Source organism: Podarcis erhardii, assembly GCF_964252035.2.
Source record: "Podarcis erhardii genome assembly, chromosome: 3".
NCBI lineage: Eukaryota > Metazoa > Chordata > Lepidosauria > Squamata > Lacertidae > Podarcis > Podarcis erhardii.
In genome coordinates, this window is record NC_138507.1 from 105,176,611 (window position 1) to 105,193,112 (window position 16,502).

The 16,502-nt window shown below is 46.6% G+C and overlaps 1 protein-coding gene across 1 annotated transcript; it reads right to left on the reverse strand.

Annotated features, from left to right (window-relative positions):
• Positions 1 to 992: 992 nt before the first annotated feature.
• On the reverse strand, positions 993 to 16,228 carry SLC22A7 (solute carrier family 22 member 7). The gene is made up of 10 exons (XM_081855121.1): positions 15,821 to 16,228; positions 12,951 to 13,054; positions 12,026 to 12,180; positions 11,040 to 11,208; positions 6,415 to 6,538; positions 4,968 to 5,083; positions 4,644 to 4,858; positions 3,796 to 3,904; positions 2,222 to 2,428; positions 993 to 1,181 (listed from the first exon to the last, which is right to left on the reverse strand). The coding sequence occupies exons 1-10, from the start codon at positions 16,196 to 16,198 to the stop codon at positions 1,112 to 1,114; spliced, it is 1,647 nt and encodes a 548-aa protein (XP_081711247.1). The 5' UTR covers positions 16,199 to 16,228; the 3' UTR covers positions 993 to 1,111.
• Positions 16,229 to 16,502: the final 274 nt, after the last annotated feature.

Here is a 16,502-nt window from a genome sequence, read left to right on the forward strand (position 1 = left end):
GTGGTACCTATTTATCTACTTGCACTGGTATGCTTTCTAACTGCTAGGTTGGCAGGAGCTGGGACAGAGCAACAGGAGCTCACCCTGTTGTGGGGATTTGAACCGCCAACCTTCTGATCAGTAAGCCCAAGAGGCTCAGACAGCTGGCTGGATCTAGAGTATATCCTGGCATATGGCTAAATCCTATAGATTGTGGTGTTTTGGAGTTTTTTTGGGGGGGGTTGGGGGGATGACATGAACCGCCCTGAGATCTATGGATGAAGGGTGGTATACAAATTTAATAAATAATAGTCTGGTGAGATCCAAGCTATACTGAAGCCCACATCTTTGCAACAACTTACCCCCTTCTTTCAGGCCAAAGCCACAGCAGATGCTGACCTCTCATTCTTGGCAGGGTGGTTAGGAAGGGAAGGATTACTTGCAAAATATGTGCATTTGAGCCACATTTCTATACAGTGGTACCTCAGGTTACAGATGCTTCGGGTTACAGACTCCGCTAACCCAGAAACAGTACCTCAGGTTAAGAACTTTACCTCAGGATGAGAACAGAAATCGCACAGTGGCAGCGGGAGGCCCCATTAGCTAAAGTGGTACCTCAGGTTAAGAACAGTTTCAGGTTAAGAACGGACCTCCAGAACGAATTAAGTTCTTAACCCGAGGTACCACTGTACTGTACAGGTGAGGCTTCTGTTGTGTTTCCATGATGTTTGATGTGTGTGGCAATTAAGAAAGAAGAGAACTGACCTGGGAGGGGATGGTTGCTTCCTGCCTTTGGTGCCCTTTGCTGTTCAAGAAAATTTTGTGCTATGCCCTTTTTATTGTGCAAATGGCAAAACCAGCAATGGTCTGTTAGGGAATGTCCTCCTGAGCCCTCCTTGTAACTGCCAGCACTCCAGTCGAACCACAAATGAATTAAACAGCCGAGAGCAAGACCTGGAAATCAGCGATCTCACCAACCACTCACCTCCATGCTGAGGAATGACACCAAAGTGGATTGCGCCCTTCACTTTATTGCATTAGAAACTCTAAGCCTGCGCACCATGTTGCCCTTGATCATCTTTTCTGCAATCCCCAAGTCCCCCATTGCTAGCTGCAGCAACCCCTCAGCAGGTCACTTCTGTAACGACTGCAGAGGCACGACTTCAGACACCTTCCCACGCAGGTGTTTCTCCCTTTCTGAGCTACAGGGAAACAACAAAGAAAAAGATCAGTGCTGTTTGCTGAGAAGTGGAGGCTGGCGCATTAGCACAAATAGAGCACGGTCTCCCACCAGTTAGTTTTCACAAACCCTCCAAGTGTCCCTATTTTCCAGGGAGGGACAGTCCTGGATTTACAGAAGCCGTCCTGGTTTCTGATGCAATCTCAGAATGTCTTGCTTTTCTGTAGGATGCCTCTATTTTCATCAGGGAAATATTGGAGGGTATAGAGTTATGTGATCCCCGGTCCAAGGAGATAAGTAACTATACAACAGTTAGAAGACATCAGAAGAAGAAGAAGAGAAGAAGAGTTTGGATTTGATATCCCACCTTTCACTCCCTTTAAGGAGTCTCAAAGCGGCTAACATTCTCCTTTCCCTTCCTCCCCCACAACAAACACACTGTGAGGTGAGTGAGGCTGAGAGACTTCAGAGAAGTGTGACTGGCCCAAGGTCACCCAGCAGCTGCATGTGGAGGAGCGGAGACGCGAACACAGTTCCCCAGGTTACGAGTCTACTGCTCTTAACCACTACACCACCACCGGCTCTCAGAAGGCATAGAATTTTTTTTAAATGGGTAATGTTTTATTATGTTTTTATATATGTTGGAAGTCACTCAGAGTGGCTGGGGGAACCCGGTCAGATGGGAGGGGTATAAATAATAAAATTATTATTATTACAGTGGTGCCTCGGTTTTCAAACGCCTCCATAGTCAAACGTTTTGGAACTCCAATGCCGAAAACCCGGAAGTAAATGCCTCAGTTTTCGAACGTGCCTCAGAAGTCGAACAGGAAATGCAGCTTCTGTTTTGAGTTTTCCATATTGAGGGTCCTGTTTTGAGGCTTCTGCTTTCAGTTTTCGAACATTTCGGAACACAAACGGACTTCGGAACGAATTACGTTTGAAAACTGAGCTACCACTCTATTATTATTGAATAGGGTGTCCCTATTTTCATCAGAGAAATGCTGGAGAGTGTATTTTCAGCCAGTCCATCACCACCACTTCCTGCCTCTCCCCGGCTCTCACCTTCGCTTTTCAACATCCTCTACAGTCTCCGGCAGCTCCGTGTTTAACGTCTCAGGGAGGAAGAAGGCTGCTGAGCCGCAGAGCACGGCCATGATGCAGTAGATCACTTGGGGCAGAAGCTTCCATAGGCTGTCCAGCATGAAGACGAGAGGAGCCACCGAGCCACCCAGGCGTGCCATGAAGGCGCAGTACCCTTGCCCATTCTGCCTGCAAGCAAAGCGGAGAGGCATTCAATAAGGTTTGAGCCCTGCAAAGATAGGCTGGGCATGGGATGTCTTGGGTGGACGATTCCATCCTCAGCTTATTGGTCGGGAAAGTGGTAGCTGAGATGTCTAAGGACAACTGGAGGAGACCTTTGGCAAAATGGCGCCCACGGCTCCTTGGGAGGCTGCTGGCTCTTTTTGGAGCTGGAGCCCAGAATGGGAAACCAGGTGAGTCGGAAAGGGGAATGCATATTATGGTGGATCTCTCCCCCGCCCCCGGAACCCACCCCGCATCTCCCATGCATTCGTTTGTTTGGTTGTAAGTCTCTTTGGGTTGCCCTGGGCAAGAGAAAGCAACTAACAAATTCAGTTACGAATAATAATAATAATATTAATAAGGGCTGAGGTGACTTGTAAGTGTCTAAGCCTTGCTAGCTTAGTGTCCTATTGAAAATAGAACTGCTGATATCATAATGGCACAATACTGTACTGGCCCGAATATAAGCTGCACCTGCAAATAAGCCGCACCTTTAAATTCAGTGGCTTGGGGGAGGCTTGGGAGCCCCGGGCTCCCAAGCGGCTTCCTGGGAGCCACACCACTTTGCCAGCAGCGTAAGGTCACAAATATAAGCTGCAGTTTAACTTTTCACAATTGGAATTTTGGGGGGAAGTGTGGCTTATATTCAGGCCAATATGGTACCTATTTAATTTTAAATTTTAATTTTCTTAGTTTTCCAAATTTTAACAAATCAAACCAAATTATTTAAGAGTGTGTGTGTGTGTGTGTGTGTGTGTGGTTTCCCGCTCCTGTTGCAAAATATGTTCAATTCTTCCTGATGTGGCTGCTTCATAATAGCATAATACAAATCTATGGTCTGACTACACTTGGAATATTGTGTGACACTCTGGTCCCCTCAACTCACTCACCGCATTGGCTATCCCTGAGAGTTTGGATTTGATATCCCGCCTTTCACTCCCTTTAAGGAGTCTCAAAGCGGCTCACATTCTCCTTTCCCTTCCTCCCCCACAACAAACACTCTGTGAGGTGAGTGGGGCTGAGAGACTTCAGAGAAGTGTGACTGGCCCAAGGTCACCCAGCAGCTACATGTGGAGGAGCGGAGATGCGAACCCGGTTCCCCAGATTACGAGACTACCGCTCTTAACCACTACACCACACTGGCTCTCAAGTAAGTCAATTGATCATCGCAGCTGTAATTTTTGGTAAATCATTTGAGAAAAGCCAATGGTTGGACTGTATTTATTTGGTGTTTGCACAGTTTGAAGGATGGAGGGGCATGCATAAGAAGGTCCCGGCCACAGACAGGCTTCCAGCAGTGTTATTTGTGAGCTCAGACAGGAGCTCCTCCTTACCTGAGGACAGTGGGGTAGAGTTCTGAGGAATACAAAAAGACGGTGGTGAAAGCAGCTTCAGAGAATCCTTTGCCTATGATGGCAACCACAGAACGCAAAATCCCCAGTGCTGGGAGGAGAAGCAGTTGGAAAAGGTGAAAGGGGCTACTACAAGGAAAACGTTTGCATGTGCAACAGGAAAAATCAGTGCTAACAATCCTGAGCATGTTGCCACGCAAGCACCTCCTGCAACGTTGTAATGGATCCTGAAAAACCACTGCTTTGTTGATGTCCCTGACGGCACAGCTGCACTAGCAACTCTCACCTAGCCTCGATACCTATCATCTGGTCAGGAGGATGCAGGGGCTGAATTCAGTACTCCTAACCCTCAAGAAAGATGCCAAACTTGGCTGGGCCATCCATGAGCAAATGAAAGCGAATCCAGTACAGATTGTCCCATGGACAGTTTGGAGGGGTGAGGGTTGGAGTTTCATCCCGTAACGCACCCTTTTTGCATGCTCAGAATCTGATTTAGTGAAGTGATTTGGTTGCAACGTAGAGACTTCATTTGCTAGGCCAGGCAGCAGGGCTGTCCTCCTGCTCCCCCATGTAACCACAAACACAACTTGGCCGCCTGGCAATGGCTGGATAGCAACTCGGACCCGGCCCTATCGGTAGGCAGAGTGAAGCAGCTGCCTAGGGGTCTTGAGAAGCAAGGGGGCAGCTTCCCAGCCATTCTTTCTGAGCCCCCTCAGAAGGACAGGGAAGCTGCGGCATGATCATTTGCATCCATTTTCTTGGTTTGAACAACGTTTTAAAAGGAAAACAACAACAACAAGAGGCAATAAGAATAAAGCCAAGCTACTTACACCTTGGGACGGCAATGTTGACTCCTATGCATAACCCGGCTAGGATGAGGGACCAGGCCTGGCTCTGCTTCCGTCCAAATCGATTCACCACGAGGTACATGGTGAGTTTGGCAGGGATCTCAATGGCCCCAAAGACAAACTGCGTCATGTACATGCTCAGGCCGAAGCCACTGATGTTCAAGCTCATGCCGTAGTAGGAAAAGGCCACCCCAAACCTGAAGGGGAGGCAGATAAAGAGGTGGGCAGAGAAACCCCAAACTCAGGCCCAGAGAGGACGTTAACCCATGGGTGAGGTGAGGAGGAAGCGAGAAAGAGTTATCTCACCACACGGCCCCCATGCAAAAGGAGATTTTCCTCAGTATCGGTGTTCGGAAGATGCTCACGTAAGAATAATTCCCATCTAGCTTCTGCTCTACCGCAGCTGCTGTCTTGCTCAGCATCTGAAGAAGGGAAGCTGAGGTCAGTTCAGGAGTGGAGGACTTCCTCATGGTAGACTATTTGGTCCGCTGTCTCCCATCCTGGCTCCACCAGGCTATTAGGCTTGAAAAAAAGCTTTCCATTGTCACCAATGGGGTTCCCCCGCCCCAAGCAGTGGGGGTTTTCTGGGGCTGTTGTAGCACATGGGGTGCCCCATGACACCCTCAGAAAAACCACCCCCTGTGGCAATTAGGCATGAAGAAATCTTCCACTGACACGATATTTTTTAAAAAATCAGAATTCACTATTGGCTTGCATGAGCAACAACAGGCAACTCAGTGGGGAATTGTCTCTCATTCTCCCTCCACTAGTAAACTGTTTCTGTAGCAGGATTTTCAGTTTTTAAACAGGTTTTAATTGCTGGGTGTTTGTTTTATTTAGAATGGTTTACCCCCATCTTTCTACCCACGAAGGCGCCCTCCCACAAGGCAGTTCGTAATATGTACATCCTTAAAAACCAATGGAGTCTGTATTGATAATACAAGGTACGAATGTAAGAAAACGCCATTCAGTCTTGTAGGATAAAAATTTGCAAATGGATCCTAATGCATCGAAAAAGGGAGGGAGGAGGCACCCTGAGAATGAGGGTGAAGGTGAAAATTGTGGGTGCAAAGCAAGGCTGAACAACTTTGTAGCAGCCCTACCATATCTGGTTTTCAACATCGCAATAAATCACTAGCTAAACAATATGATATACTGATATTATCATGATGGCTGAAATAAGGATGGTGCTATGCAGAGGCCTGGGCTGGCTTCACAGTTTTTCCTGCATCGTGATTTTCGCATAGTGCACTCACGCACATACATCATGATTTGCGATATCCGAAAAGGAGACACTGGGCAGGCAGCCCTCACCGCTGTTCTATGTTGCAGTCTGTGGCATTTTCCATGGCACTAGCACTTGGTGGTACAGTGGTACCTCGGGTTACAGACTCCGCTAACTCAGAAATAATACCTCAGGTTAAGAACTTTGCTTCAGGATGAGAACAGAAATTGAGCAGCGGGAGGTCCCATTAGCTAAAGTGGTACCTCAGGTTAAGAACAGATTGAGGTTAAGAACGGACCTCCAGAACAAATTAAGGTCTTAACCCAAGGTACCACTGTATAGGGGTGTGTTTTTTCTTCATTATTAGTTCCTAATGCCCCTACTCAGTGCTGTTTTTCTGGAAAAGGGGGTTCTGGAACTCTTCATAAACACCTCCCTTGTTCTCTTAGAATGGCAATGGTGCCCACCTGAGAGCAGCTGGGACTGAGTTCCAGATAAAAATAAAATAAAAGCCCTGCCCCATCTTACCTCAAGGTTTATCTTGGCAGCAAACTCCTTTCGTCCATTCATTTTGGCACAAGCCTGCAAATGCCCACAAGCTTCCTTCAGCTTCCCTTTGGCCAGCAACCACCTGGCAGATTCTGGGAGCCACCTGTTAAAAGAGAAAATAATCAGGTTGTCTGATACATTGCTCACATCCTCCAGCTTATTTTGAAAAGGCCACGTCGCGCAATACGTTGAAAGCAGTATAATTCCACTTTAAAAGGTCGTGGCTTCCCCCAAAGAATCCTGGGAACGATAGATTGTTGTTGTTTTTTAATGAATATTTATTAGCATTTCCAAAATAATACAAAATACAAAAACAAAAAAACAAAAAATAACAAAAATGCAAAAATGCAAAACTTAAAAACAATTTAAAGCACATAAAATTTCCATTACTTACTTTTCTTTTAACTTATTTCTCAGACCTCCTCACACCTCCCCTCTCTGTATTCCAATTCAAATTATTAGCTCAGCAAGTCCTCACCTAATTTAATTCACTTTAAAAAACCAATTTCACTTTATCTAATCTTAGCTCTCATCCAAACTTGTACATCAATACTTATTCTTAAAACATTTTCTAAGATTGACCATAGATTGTGATGGAACTCCTATTTGGAGCCTTCCTTGGCTTTTTTCTGGCCCACGTAGGACCAGCCTGGATAGTTGGCCTTGGTGAAGATTTGACGTTTTCATCCCTAAAAAGTTTTTTATTTGAGTTTCTACTGAAATGAGGCTGCATTTTAATGTTGTATTTTAATCTTGTTTTTAAATTGTATTTTAATAAATTGTTTTATACCTGATGTAAGCCACCCTGAGCCCGATCTTGGCTGGGGAGGGCGGGGTATAAATAAAATATTTATTATTATTATTATTATTATTATTATTATTACTACTACTACTACTACTACTAAGCATGCTTTTCACTTAAAAAAGAGGGGGGGAGTTAGCCACACACCTTGGCATATAATGTGTGGTTTGCGCTTGAAAGCTCCCAGAATCTTGTGTGTCCAAAACATGTAAACAGCATGAGGAGGTATGACAATTGTTAGTTTCTCAGTTCTAGGAGTGGGAAGGTGGGGTTCTGAAACAGACCGTCTCTCTGCCTGTCACCCAGGTTCTAGTTTAGCCTGAACATTCAGCTCTTGGCGAAGGAACAACTTGGTGAACTATTACTTATACAAGATGCCAATGCGTGTGGATTTAGCATTTGGCTCCAGGTGTCTGATGGCTCATTTCATTTATATCAAACGTGCTGGACACAGATTAACATAGATTGACACCCTTCTATTAATGTGTACTGGTGTCTCTGTTGGATGCAAAGTGCACGAGTCAAAGAGGCGAGAGCCCTTGATGTCCTTTTCACAGGCACTGGCTGCATGAATACCAAACATTTAAAACACATTACTCCCCCAAAGTATCCTGGGGACTGTAGTTTACCCTTAACAGAGCTGCAATCCCAAACACCTTAGCAAACTACAGTCCCCAGAATCCTTTGCAGGGGTGCTATAAAATGTATGTTGTGCATGCATCCACTGTTACCTATTCTGGTGGGAAAGTTAATTAAAAATCATGAGCATTAACACGCTATCCATTTCTTCACAAATGAGAAGGTTAGACTTGTCCCTTCTGCTTTCTGCTTTTGCCAATCCCAAGTTCAGCTCATGTCATTTCTGTATAAAATCCACACACTGTACACAAAAATCACATATTTCCTTAGGCATGTCTTCTAATATTCACATTTTCTACCCAGTTTTGCATAACACACATTTTGACAGGCGATTTCCCCCAAAGATAATTATGCTTTTGTGTATACACACTTTCCCCTAGTATAAATATATGTATACTTTTGGGATGCGTGTGAAGAATTGGATGTCGCCTTGTACGCCTCCTTCCAGCAACTCCTGCAGCCCAGGCTGGTGCCAAACATATGGCTCTGCTTTCCTTTGGACCACACCAGCAAGGCCAAGAGGGGGTCTTGTCATCCGGGCAGCCCACAGTGGCGTAGCGTGGGGGGCAAGGGGGGGCCGGCCGCACCGGGCGCAACATCTGGGGGGGGCACGCTCGCCGCCTCCAGAGTCGTCGAAGAGCCTCGGGCGCAGGCTGTAGCAGAGCCCCATGGCAGCAGCCCAGGCAGCAGCAAGAAGAAGCTGGTAGCGGCAGCAGGTTAGGTGTTAGGGGCGCAAATTACTTGCCTTGCCCCGGGTTAGGGGGCGCAAATTACTTGCCTTGCCCCGGGTGCTGACAACCCACGCTACGCCGCTGGCAGCCCAGGACCTCTATACACACTGCCCAGGCTTGCGCCCCAAAGAGGTCACTTCAGTGCTGCTAACGCAGCAGTTTGACTTCACCCCTTGAGGCACACTCCATTTTTTCTCAAGGCAGACAGATGCCAACAACAACAGGTTGAGTTGTTAATAGGAAACCAGTTTTTCCTGGTTTGCTGAAGCTACTTAAGCCAAAGGAGGAACAAAGTGGGAGTAGCCAGGCAGCAGGCACCAGCAAATGCCTCATTCCTGATAAACCATGAATGATGTTCGGTTACATGACCCCTTGGGGCTCTCCCAATTCCACAATCCCATGATCCTATTGCTATCCTGATGGCTTATCCACGCTGACCATTCCTCCACTCTTTCCAGGCATGCAGCAATGGAGGAAGCCACTTGGGCGCCAGGGGCGGCGTGCCCAGTGGTGGGGCAAGCTGCCCATAGGGGCGGGGCACACCGTGGGGGCCCCGGAGTCTGCCTGCCTCCTCCCACTCAGCCGCCCTACAGCTAGGGGGGAGGCAGTGGGCGGACCGTTTGGGCAGTGCGGAGCCTGCATGCACCCATGCCATGTGTCTTTCCCAGGAGAGACACGCGACTTGGACGCGCTGCAGGCCCCGCGGTGAGTGCTGCCCGCCATTTTGTCACCCTCCTCAGTGGTGACACCCAGGGTGAACCACACCCACCGCACCCCCCTTTCTCCGCCCCTGCAGGCATGGTCCACAATACAGTGGACGCTCGGGTTGCGAACGTGATCCGTGCGGGATGCACATTCGCAACCCGCAGCGTTCGCAACCCACAGCATGCGCAAAGCGTGATTTAGTGCTTCTGTGCATGCACAGCTGCCAAAACCCGGAAGTAACCCATTCCAGTACTTCTGGGTTTCGGCAGTCCGTAACCTGAAAAAACGTAACCTGAAGCGTCTGTAACCCGAGGTATGACTGTATAAATCTCCGTGTCTGAGCTCCTTTGTTTTTGCTTTCCTCTGGAGCTTTGTCCACTAAAGACCTCTCTTTAAAGCTCAGTCAGGGGGGAAACATCAGAAAAGCCAAATTGGTGTTTGCTCTGTTTCAGCTTTAAAAAGTGGGTTTTCGTGGGGAATGCTTGGGGCACAAAAAATGGGGGGGGGGGACCTGTTTGGACAAGGAACATTTAAGCACAGATCTCTGCCTGGAAAGAGAGGAGTGAAAGGCAAGTTTGGATAAGGCCAGACTGTACGGCAACAAGAGTTCAGCAGGAAGCTATGGGACAGGCTTCCTCAACCTCGGCCCTCCAGATGTTTTGAGACTACAGTTCCTATCATCCCTGACCACTGGTCCTGCTAGCTAGGGATCATGGGAGTTGCAGGCCAAAAACATCTGGAGGGCCGGGGTTGAGGAAGCCTGCTATGAGATACGCACTGAGTGGAATGGATGCCGTAGGCCTGCCCCAAGACTTTTGCAGGCTCAAATAGTATTGGCACAAATCATAATGAATGCACAATAAAAAATGATGAATGGAGGGGCCCACAACAGAGCAGGTTGCAAATTAAAACACAAAGTGTGACGCGGCAGCTAAAAAAGCTAATGCAATTCTGGGCTGCATCAATAGGAGTATAGCATCTAGATCAAGGGAAGTAATAGTGCCACTGTATTCTGCTCTGGTCAGACCTCACCTGGAGTACTGTGTCCAGTTCTGGGCACCACGGTTCAAGAAGGACACTGACAAATTGGAACGTGTCCAGAGGAGGGCAACCAAAATGGTCAAAGGCCTGGAAACAATGCCTTATGAGGAACGGCTAAGGGAGCTGGGCATATTTAGCCTGGAGAAGAGGAGGTTAAGGGGTGATATGATAGCCATGTTCAAATATATAAAAGGATGTCACATAGAGGAGGGAGAAAGGTTGTTTTCTGCTGCTCCAGAGGAGCGGACACGGAGCAATGGATCCAAACTACAAGGAAGAAGATTCCACCTAAGCATTAGGAAGAACTTCCTGACAGTGGAATTTTCTGCCAAGGAGTGTGGTGGAGTCTCCTTCTTTGGAGGTCTTTGGAGGTCTTTGGAGGGCTTGACAACCATATGTCAGGAGTGCTCTGATGGTGTTTCCTGCTTGGCAGGGGGTTGGACTCGATGGCCCTTGTGGTCTCTTCCAACTCTATGATTCTATGATTCTATGAAAACAAACTCATATAAATCACACAAGTGCTAAAAACAAAGGAGACCGTTGCAACCAGCCAACTGAACAATGCATGCATAGTAGCCCTGAAGCCCGTCAGTGTGCCTAGCTAGGTTGCCAGCTGGTTCTGTGAAGAAGATGCCCTTGAAGAAAGGCAGGACCACAAGCCATCATGCAGGGTTAGTTTCACCCACCATACAGAGACCAGCCCCACTGCACATGGCAAAGTAGCAGCAAAAAGCAGCCAACGCCAGTCTCGCACCAGGTAAGCGATCAGAGCGAGAAGCATATTCCCCAGGCTCCAGAAGATGCTGGTCATGATCCCAGAAATGGTGCGGTGCTGGATGTCTACCCATTCCATGCCTGGAACATAGAAATGGAGTTTAGCACACAAACAGGCACACACAAACACACTTGATTGTGAGAGCCCAAACAGAACAAACCTAGATCTTACTGCCCAGAGCCATTGTCTGCAAGCCTTCATCTAACCATCGGCTATGTTTGGAGTCAAGCAGCAATGCTCCCTAAAAGAGGCCCAGTCAGCTGCAGTGTCTTTGCTTTCTGGTGGAGACCGGCTTTTGCACCGCTTCTAAGCTAGCCTCTTTTTAAGGACTTGAACCTTGTGGTGCACAGAGCAGCTGCAAGGACAGCTCTGTTGGTGCCCACTACATGTGCAGTGTCGATCTGTAATACAGGGGAGAGCTGAATACAATATAGACCAAATGGGGCAGAGGTGCCCAATTTGCAAAGTGCCCCCCACTTACAAGTATGACTGGCTCCAGTACTCTTTCCATTTCAGCCCCATTTATCTCTCCAAGCGTTTTGTGATTTTAAGGATGGTGACTGTTTATTTTGGACAAAAGAAATACATTTTCACCATGGTTCAATTTTACATTTTCAGGAAGTGAAATAATATGAAGGGAATAATTAGATAGATAGATAGATAGATAGATAGATAGATAGATAGATAGATGATATAGATATAGATAGATGATAGATAGATAGATGATAGATAGATAGATAGATAGATAGATAGATAGATAGATAGATAGATATAGATAGATAGATGAGTAATTCATAATGAGTAATTCCAAATTCATACTTCAAACATTACAATATATAAATCCTAGTTAAAATGTTATAAAAGACTTATCAGTCTTGGAACTCTTGTTGTGCTTACCCAGAGGCACGACGATGAGAGAGAGGCCGCAGATAGACATTCCTGTCAGGGTCCTCATGACCGCCAGCATACTGTATGTAACAGATGCAGAACTCACCATCCCACAAATGAGGGTGCACATGTAAGACACCAGGAGCATGGTCTTCCGGCCGAACCTGCCACAACACCACAGAGAAAAAATGTCAACTACACGGCAAAGGAGACCATTGTGAGCTCGGGTTCCTGCCATGTGCCACCAGAGTACTTGGCTCGCTTTCCTGATAGCCTGTAGAGTCACTGCTACTCCGTGTGGAAAATACAGAGGAGCTGTTGTTCTTATTTTGTATTATTTAAGGTTCTAGACTTCCCTTCCTTTGCAAAGGAGCCCAGGGCTACGGACGACAAAGCAGCAAAGCAATACAAATGACTAAATAATAATAAAAAAGTATTTGAAACGTTTAAAGACAAGAAGATCTTAATCATTTGAAGGGATAGCTCATCTAGTAGAGCATCAGACCAATGATCTCAGGGTCGTGGGTTTGAGCCCCACATCGGGCAAAAGATTCCTGCATTGCCGGGGGTTGGACTAGATCACCCTTGTTGTCCCTTCCAACTCTACACTTCTATGATTTAATAATTGAGTGGTTTGGTTGAGAATAAAGACTCCTTGCTAAATTCCTAGTATGCCAACCCTGCCCTATCTCACTTATGGGAAGTTCTTTAGACCAGAACTTCCCTCACCTATCCAGATGTTGATGGACTACAAGTCCCATCATCCCTGGCTATTGGTCATGCTAGCTGGGACTGATGGGAGTTGGAGTCCAAATATCTGGAAGGCATCCTGATAGGGAAGACTGCCACAAAGTGTGGCAATCAAATTGGGCAGATAAAGGTGTTTGTCGTGTGAACAAAAGGTTTCAATAAGGAAGAAGCGTGAGAAAATTACCTGTCTGACAGGTAGCCAAAGATGAGAGCTCCAAGCATGACACCAATGAAGAAGAAGGTGGCTGTGGCGTGATTCAGCTCTTTTTGCTCACAGACCAAGTCCCACTGGAACAAAGAACCCAGAGAAGCATTTAGAAAACCTATAGGCAGCTTGACTCAGGGTTGCCACCATTTTTCCTCAGCAGGGCTCCTGTGTGCCTTAAATACACAGGCAAGGATTTTGGAACATAAACACAGGGTTAATTTCAAATAGATCTGCTTTATTAATCAAAACCGCAGCAATTCCCCTAACTACATTAGAGCGATATTGAATTGCCTTTGCCAGGTGTGTGGAACCTTTGGCCCTCCAGGTGTTGCTGAACTACAACTCCCATCAGCCCCTGCAAGCCAGACCAATGGGATGGGGTGTGGGGAAAACAGCCTATTAAATCTATGTCCTGTATAGGGACGTTTTTAATGTTTGATGTTTTAATGTGTTTTTATATTCTGTTGGAAGCTGCCAAGAGTACTAAGATAATGGATTGTTGTTGTTGTTATTATTATTATTATTATTATTATTATTATTATTATTATTCAGTAGATTTTGATTTTGAGTTCAGACACATAGCTTCCCACTGAGGCTTTTGAATGATGCATTCTGAACACTGCAATAAAGAAAATAAAAAAATTCCTTCCAGTAGCACCTTAAAGACCAACTAAGTTAGTTCTTGGTATGAGCTTTCGTGTGCATGCATACTTCTTCAGATACAAAGAAGTATCTGAAGAAGTGTGCATGCACACGAAAGCTCATACCAAGAACTAACTTAGTTGGTCTTTAAGGTGCTACTGGAAGGAATTTTTTTATTTTGTTTTGACTATGGCAGACCAACACGGCTACCTATCTGTAACTGCAATAAAGGTTCAGTCTATCAAGCTGATTCAAATCAGGACTTTCCCAATTAAATAATATCTACCAAATAAGCTAGAGCTATGACTACCCAGGTGTCAACTGCATGTACTTCATTCTTAAGTATAAATTCAATTTTGAACATTTTAAATATGTGAGTACCTTTCTTTAGGGATGCATTTGAATGGCAGCTAAAGGTTACATAATATAGGCTATAACCAGGCTACACCCACTTCCCTGGAAGTAAGCACTAATAAACTCAATGGGACTTACTCCACGAGTAAGGACCCAGTTGACCAGGATTACATCATTGAGAACATTCCTTTGTTTTCTTTGTTATTCTTTCCCTCAGACTTCCTATGTTGCAGATGAACTGCCAGGATAGAAATATATAAAAAAATAAAATAAAAATTGTCCAGCTTATACCAAGAACAAACTTAGTTGGTCTCTAAGGTGCTATTGGGCAATTTTTATATATTTTGACTGCGTCAGACCAACACGGCTACCTACCTGACTCTAGATGCCAGGATAGAAGTTTGTCATCTAATGATCAAACATTAACGCTCGAACAGCTTCATGGGTCAGCTGAGGTGTTCCGGGGTGACATAGCACCAAGTTAATGTGCTGGAAAATGTGGATGGCGGTAATTCCCGCCACACCACCACCATAACTCCCTGGGGCATAGGCGGCGGCGTGGCAACCGCCTCCTGCTCCTCAGGCCCTCAGGCCGCTTGGCAGCACCGGCAGCGGGCTGTAGTTGTCGGGCAGGAGGAGGCACCCCGGAGCCTCGCAAGCAAGCACTGGGTTCCAGCGGTCTGGCCAGCTGCACTGTGTCCACATCAGAGGCGTCTTCTGTGGGCAGCGGCTCCTGGAGCTATGAGGTGATCCGCAAGTTGCGCCCCAAGTTCTAAATTCTGGGAAAGGGAGGGGGTGGTGGAGGGATCTTTGCCCCACGGTGCTGGATATGCTTAGGACGGCCCTACAACTGTGGCAGGAAGATTCAAGGACAGTCAGTACAGTGATACCTCTGGATACGGACGGGATCCGTTCTGGAGCCCCGTTCACATCCTGAGTAGAACATAAGACGCGACTGCGCATCTGCACGTGCACGGGTCACATTTTGCCGCTTCTGCGCATGCGTGTGACGTCATTTTGAGCATCTGTGCATGCGCGAGCGGTGAAACCCGAAAGTAACGTGCTCCGTTACTTCCGGGTCGCCGCAGAGCGTAACTTGAAAACGCTCGACCTGAAGCACAATTAACCTGAGGTATGACTGTATTATATTTTGGGAAAGATCCATGTCCTGCGTTATTTTATACTTTCTGGATGCCCCACAATCATATTATAAAGTAGTTGTGTTCTATGTCACAAAACAAGCGCTGCTGCAAGTTTCCTTTCGTTTTCCGATGTATTTCATATCAATAAATAAAACTGCTGTGGCACGACCAAATTTTTATTCTGAAAGTGTGACCCGGGGGGGAAGTCTGAGAACCACTGCTTTAGTGAGTGAGGAGGACTTGTTCTTATGGATATTTTACTGGATGAGCATTTTGTACTGATCGCAGTGTTACATTTCCCCGTAGTTTTAAATTTGCTTTTATTTGTTATGATTTAGTCACTTTGATTTTTTTTATAATCTATAAAGCAACTGATAAAGGAAATAAATAATGATCATGGTGATAAATAGTAAACAAATAATCCCCTCAGAAACATACGCTCACTGCCCAGAGCACTCTCAAAGTGGCAGAGCAAGGGACAGTAACAACTGTAATGTATTTATTTATTGCATTTTTCTCCAGGGAGCTCAAGGTGGTCTTCTGTCCCTCACAATAACCCTATGAAGTAGATTAGACTGAGACCAGGCAATAATGAGCCTTATGGGCAAGTACATATTTCTCTCTGCTCAGTTCCAAAAGAGCCCATTCTTTTGCACTTGTTTGACCTTTCAGATGGTCCCCAAACATACAGGAAGATGCTAGGCTTACCTGGGTAGCTATGGTGGAAGTGAACTGGGACCGGTTATAAACCCACCCATTCTGGCAGCTCTGTACAGATGTGGCATTGGTCGACGCTTGGGAGGAGTTGAGCAGGAGGTGGAACTGAGGCTCTGAAAACATCTCACAGGAGCTGAAGGCTTCTTCTGAATCCCTCGGGATGCTGATGAGCAGCACCTCTGCCTCGGTGAGGTTGGCAAAGCGGTCCTGATGCAGGATGGCGCAGCGATGAGCCGGGGTGGCCGCCAGGAAGTTGTGCAGGAGGAAATGCAGAGGGAGGAAGAGCCTCGGGAGGCAGAGCAGGAGCAAAGTGAGGATCTGGAATTTGCCAAAGCCCCCAGCCTCACACAAGAGGTCTTCGAAATTCATCTTTGCCAAGGCCCTCGCTTGCTCGTAGGCGTCAAGGTGCCGCAGGAGGGATCCCCTACAACTCTTCTGCTCCACAAGAGCAGGAAGCCATGACTTTTCATGCCGTCGTCCGTGTGGACTTTGAGATGTGCATCTGGCCCTCACTGGTAGGGGCTGAGCCAAAGGACCTTTTGCTTGAGCCAAAGGACCTTTTGCTTTCTCTGTCCCAGGGAAATGGCGAAGGCAGTGCCATGGAGCAGGAGAATGTTTAATGCAACAACTCTTAGCAGTTGACGAGTAACCTTTAGTGCTGCTGCAAGGAAGC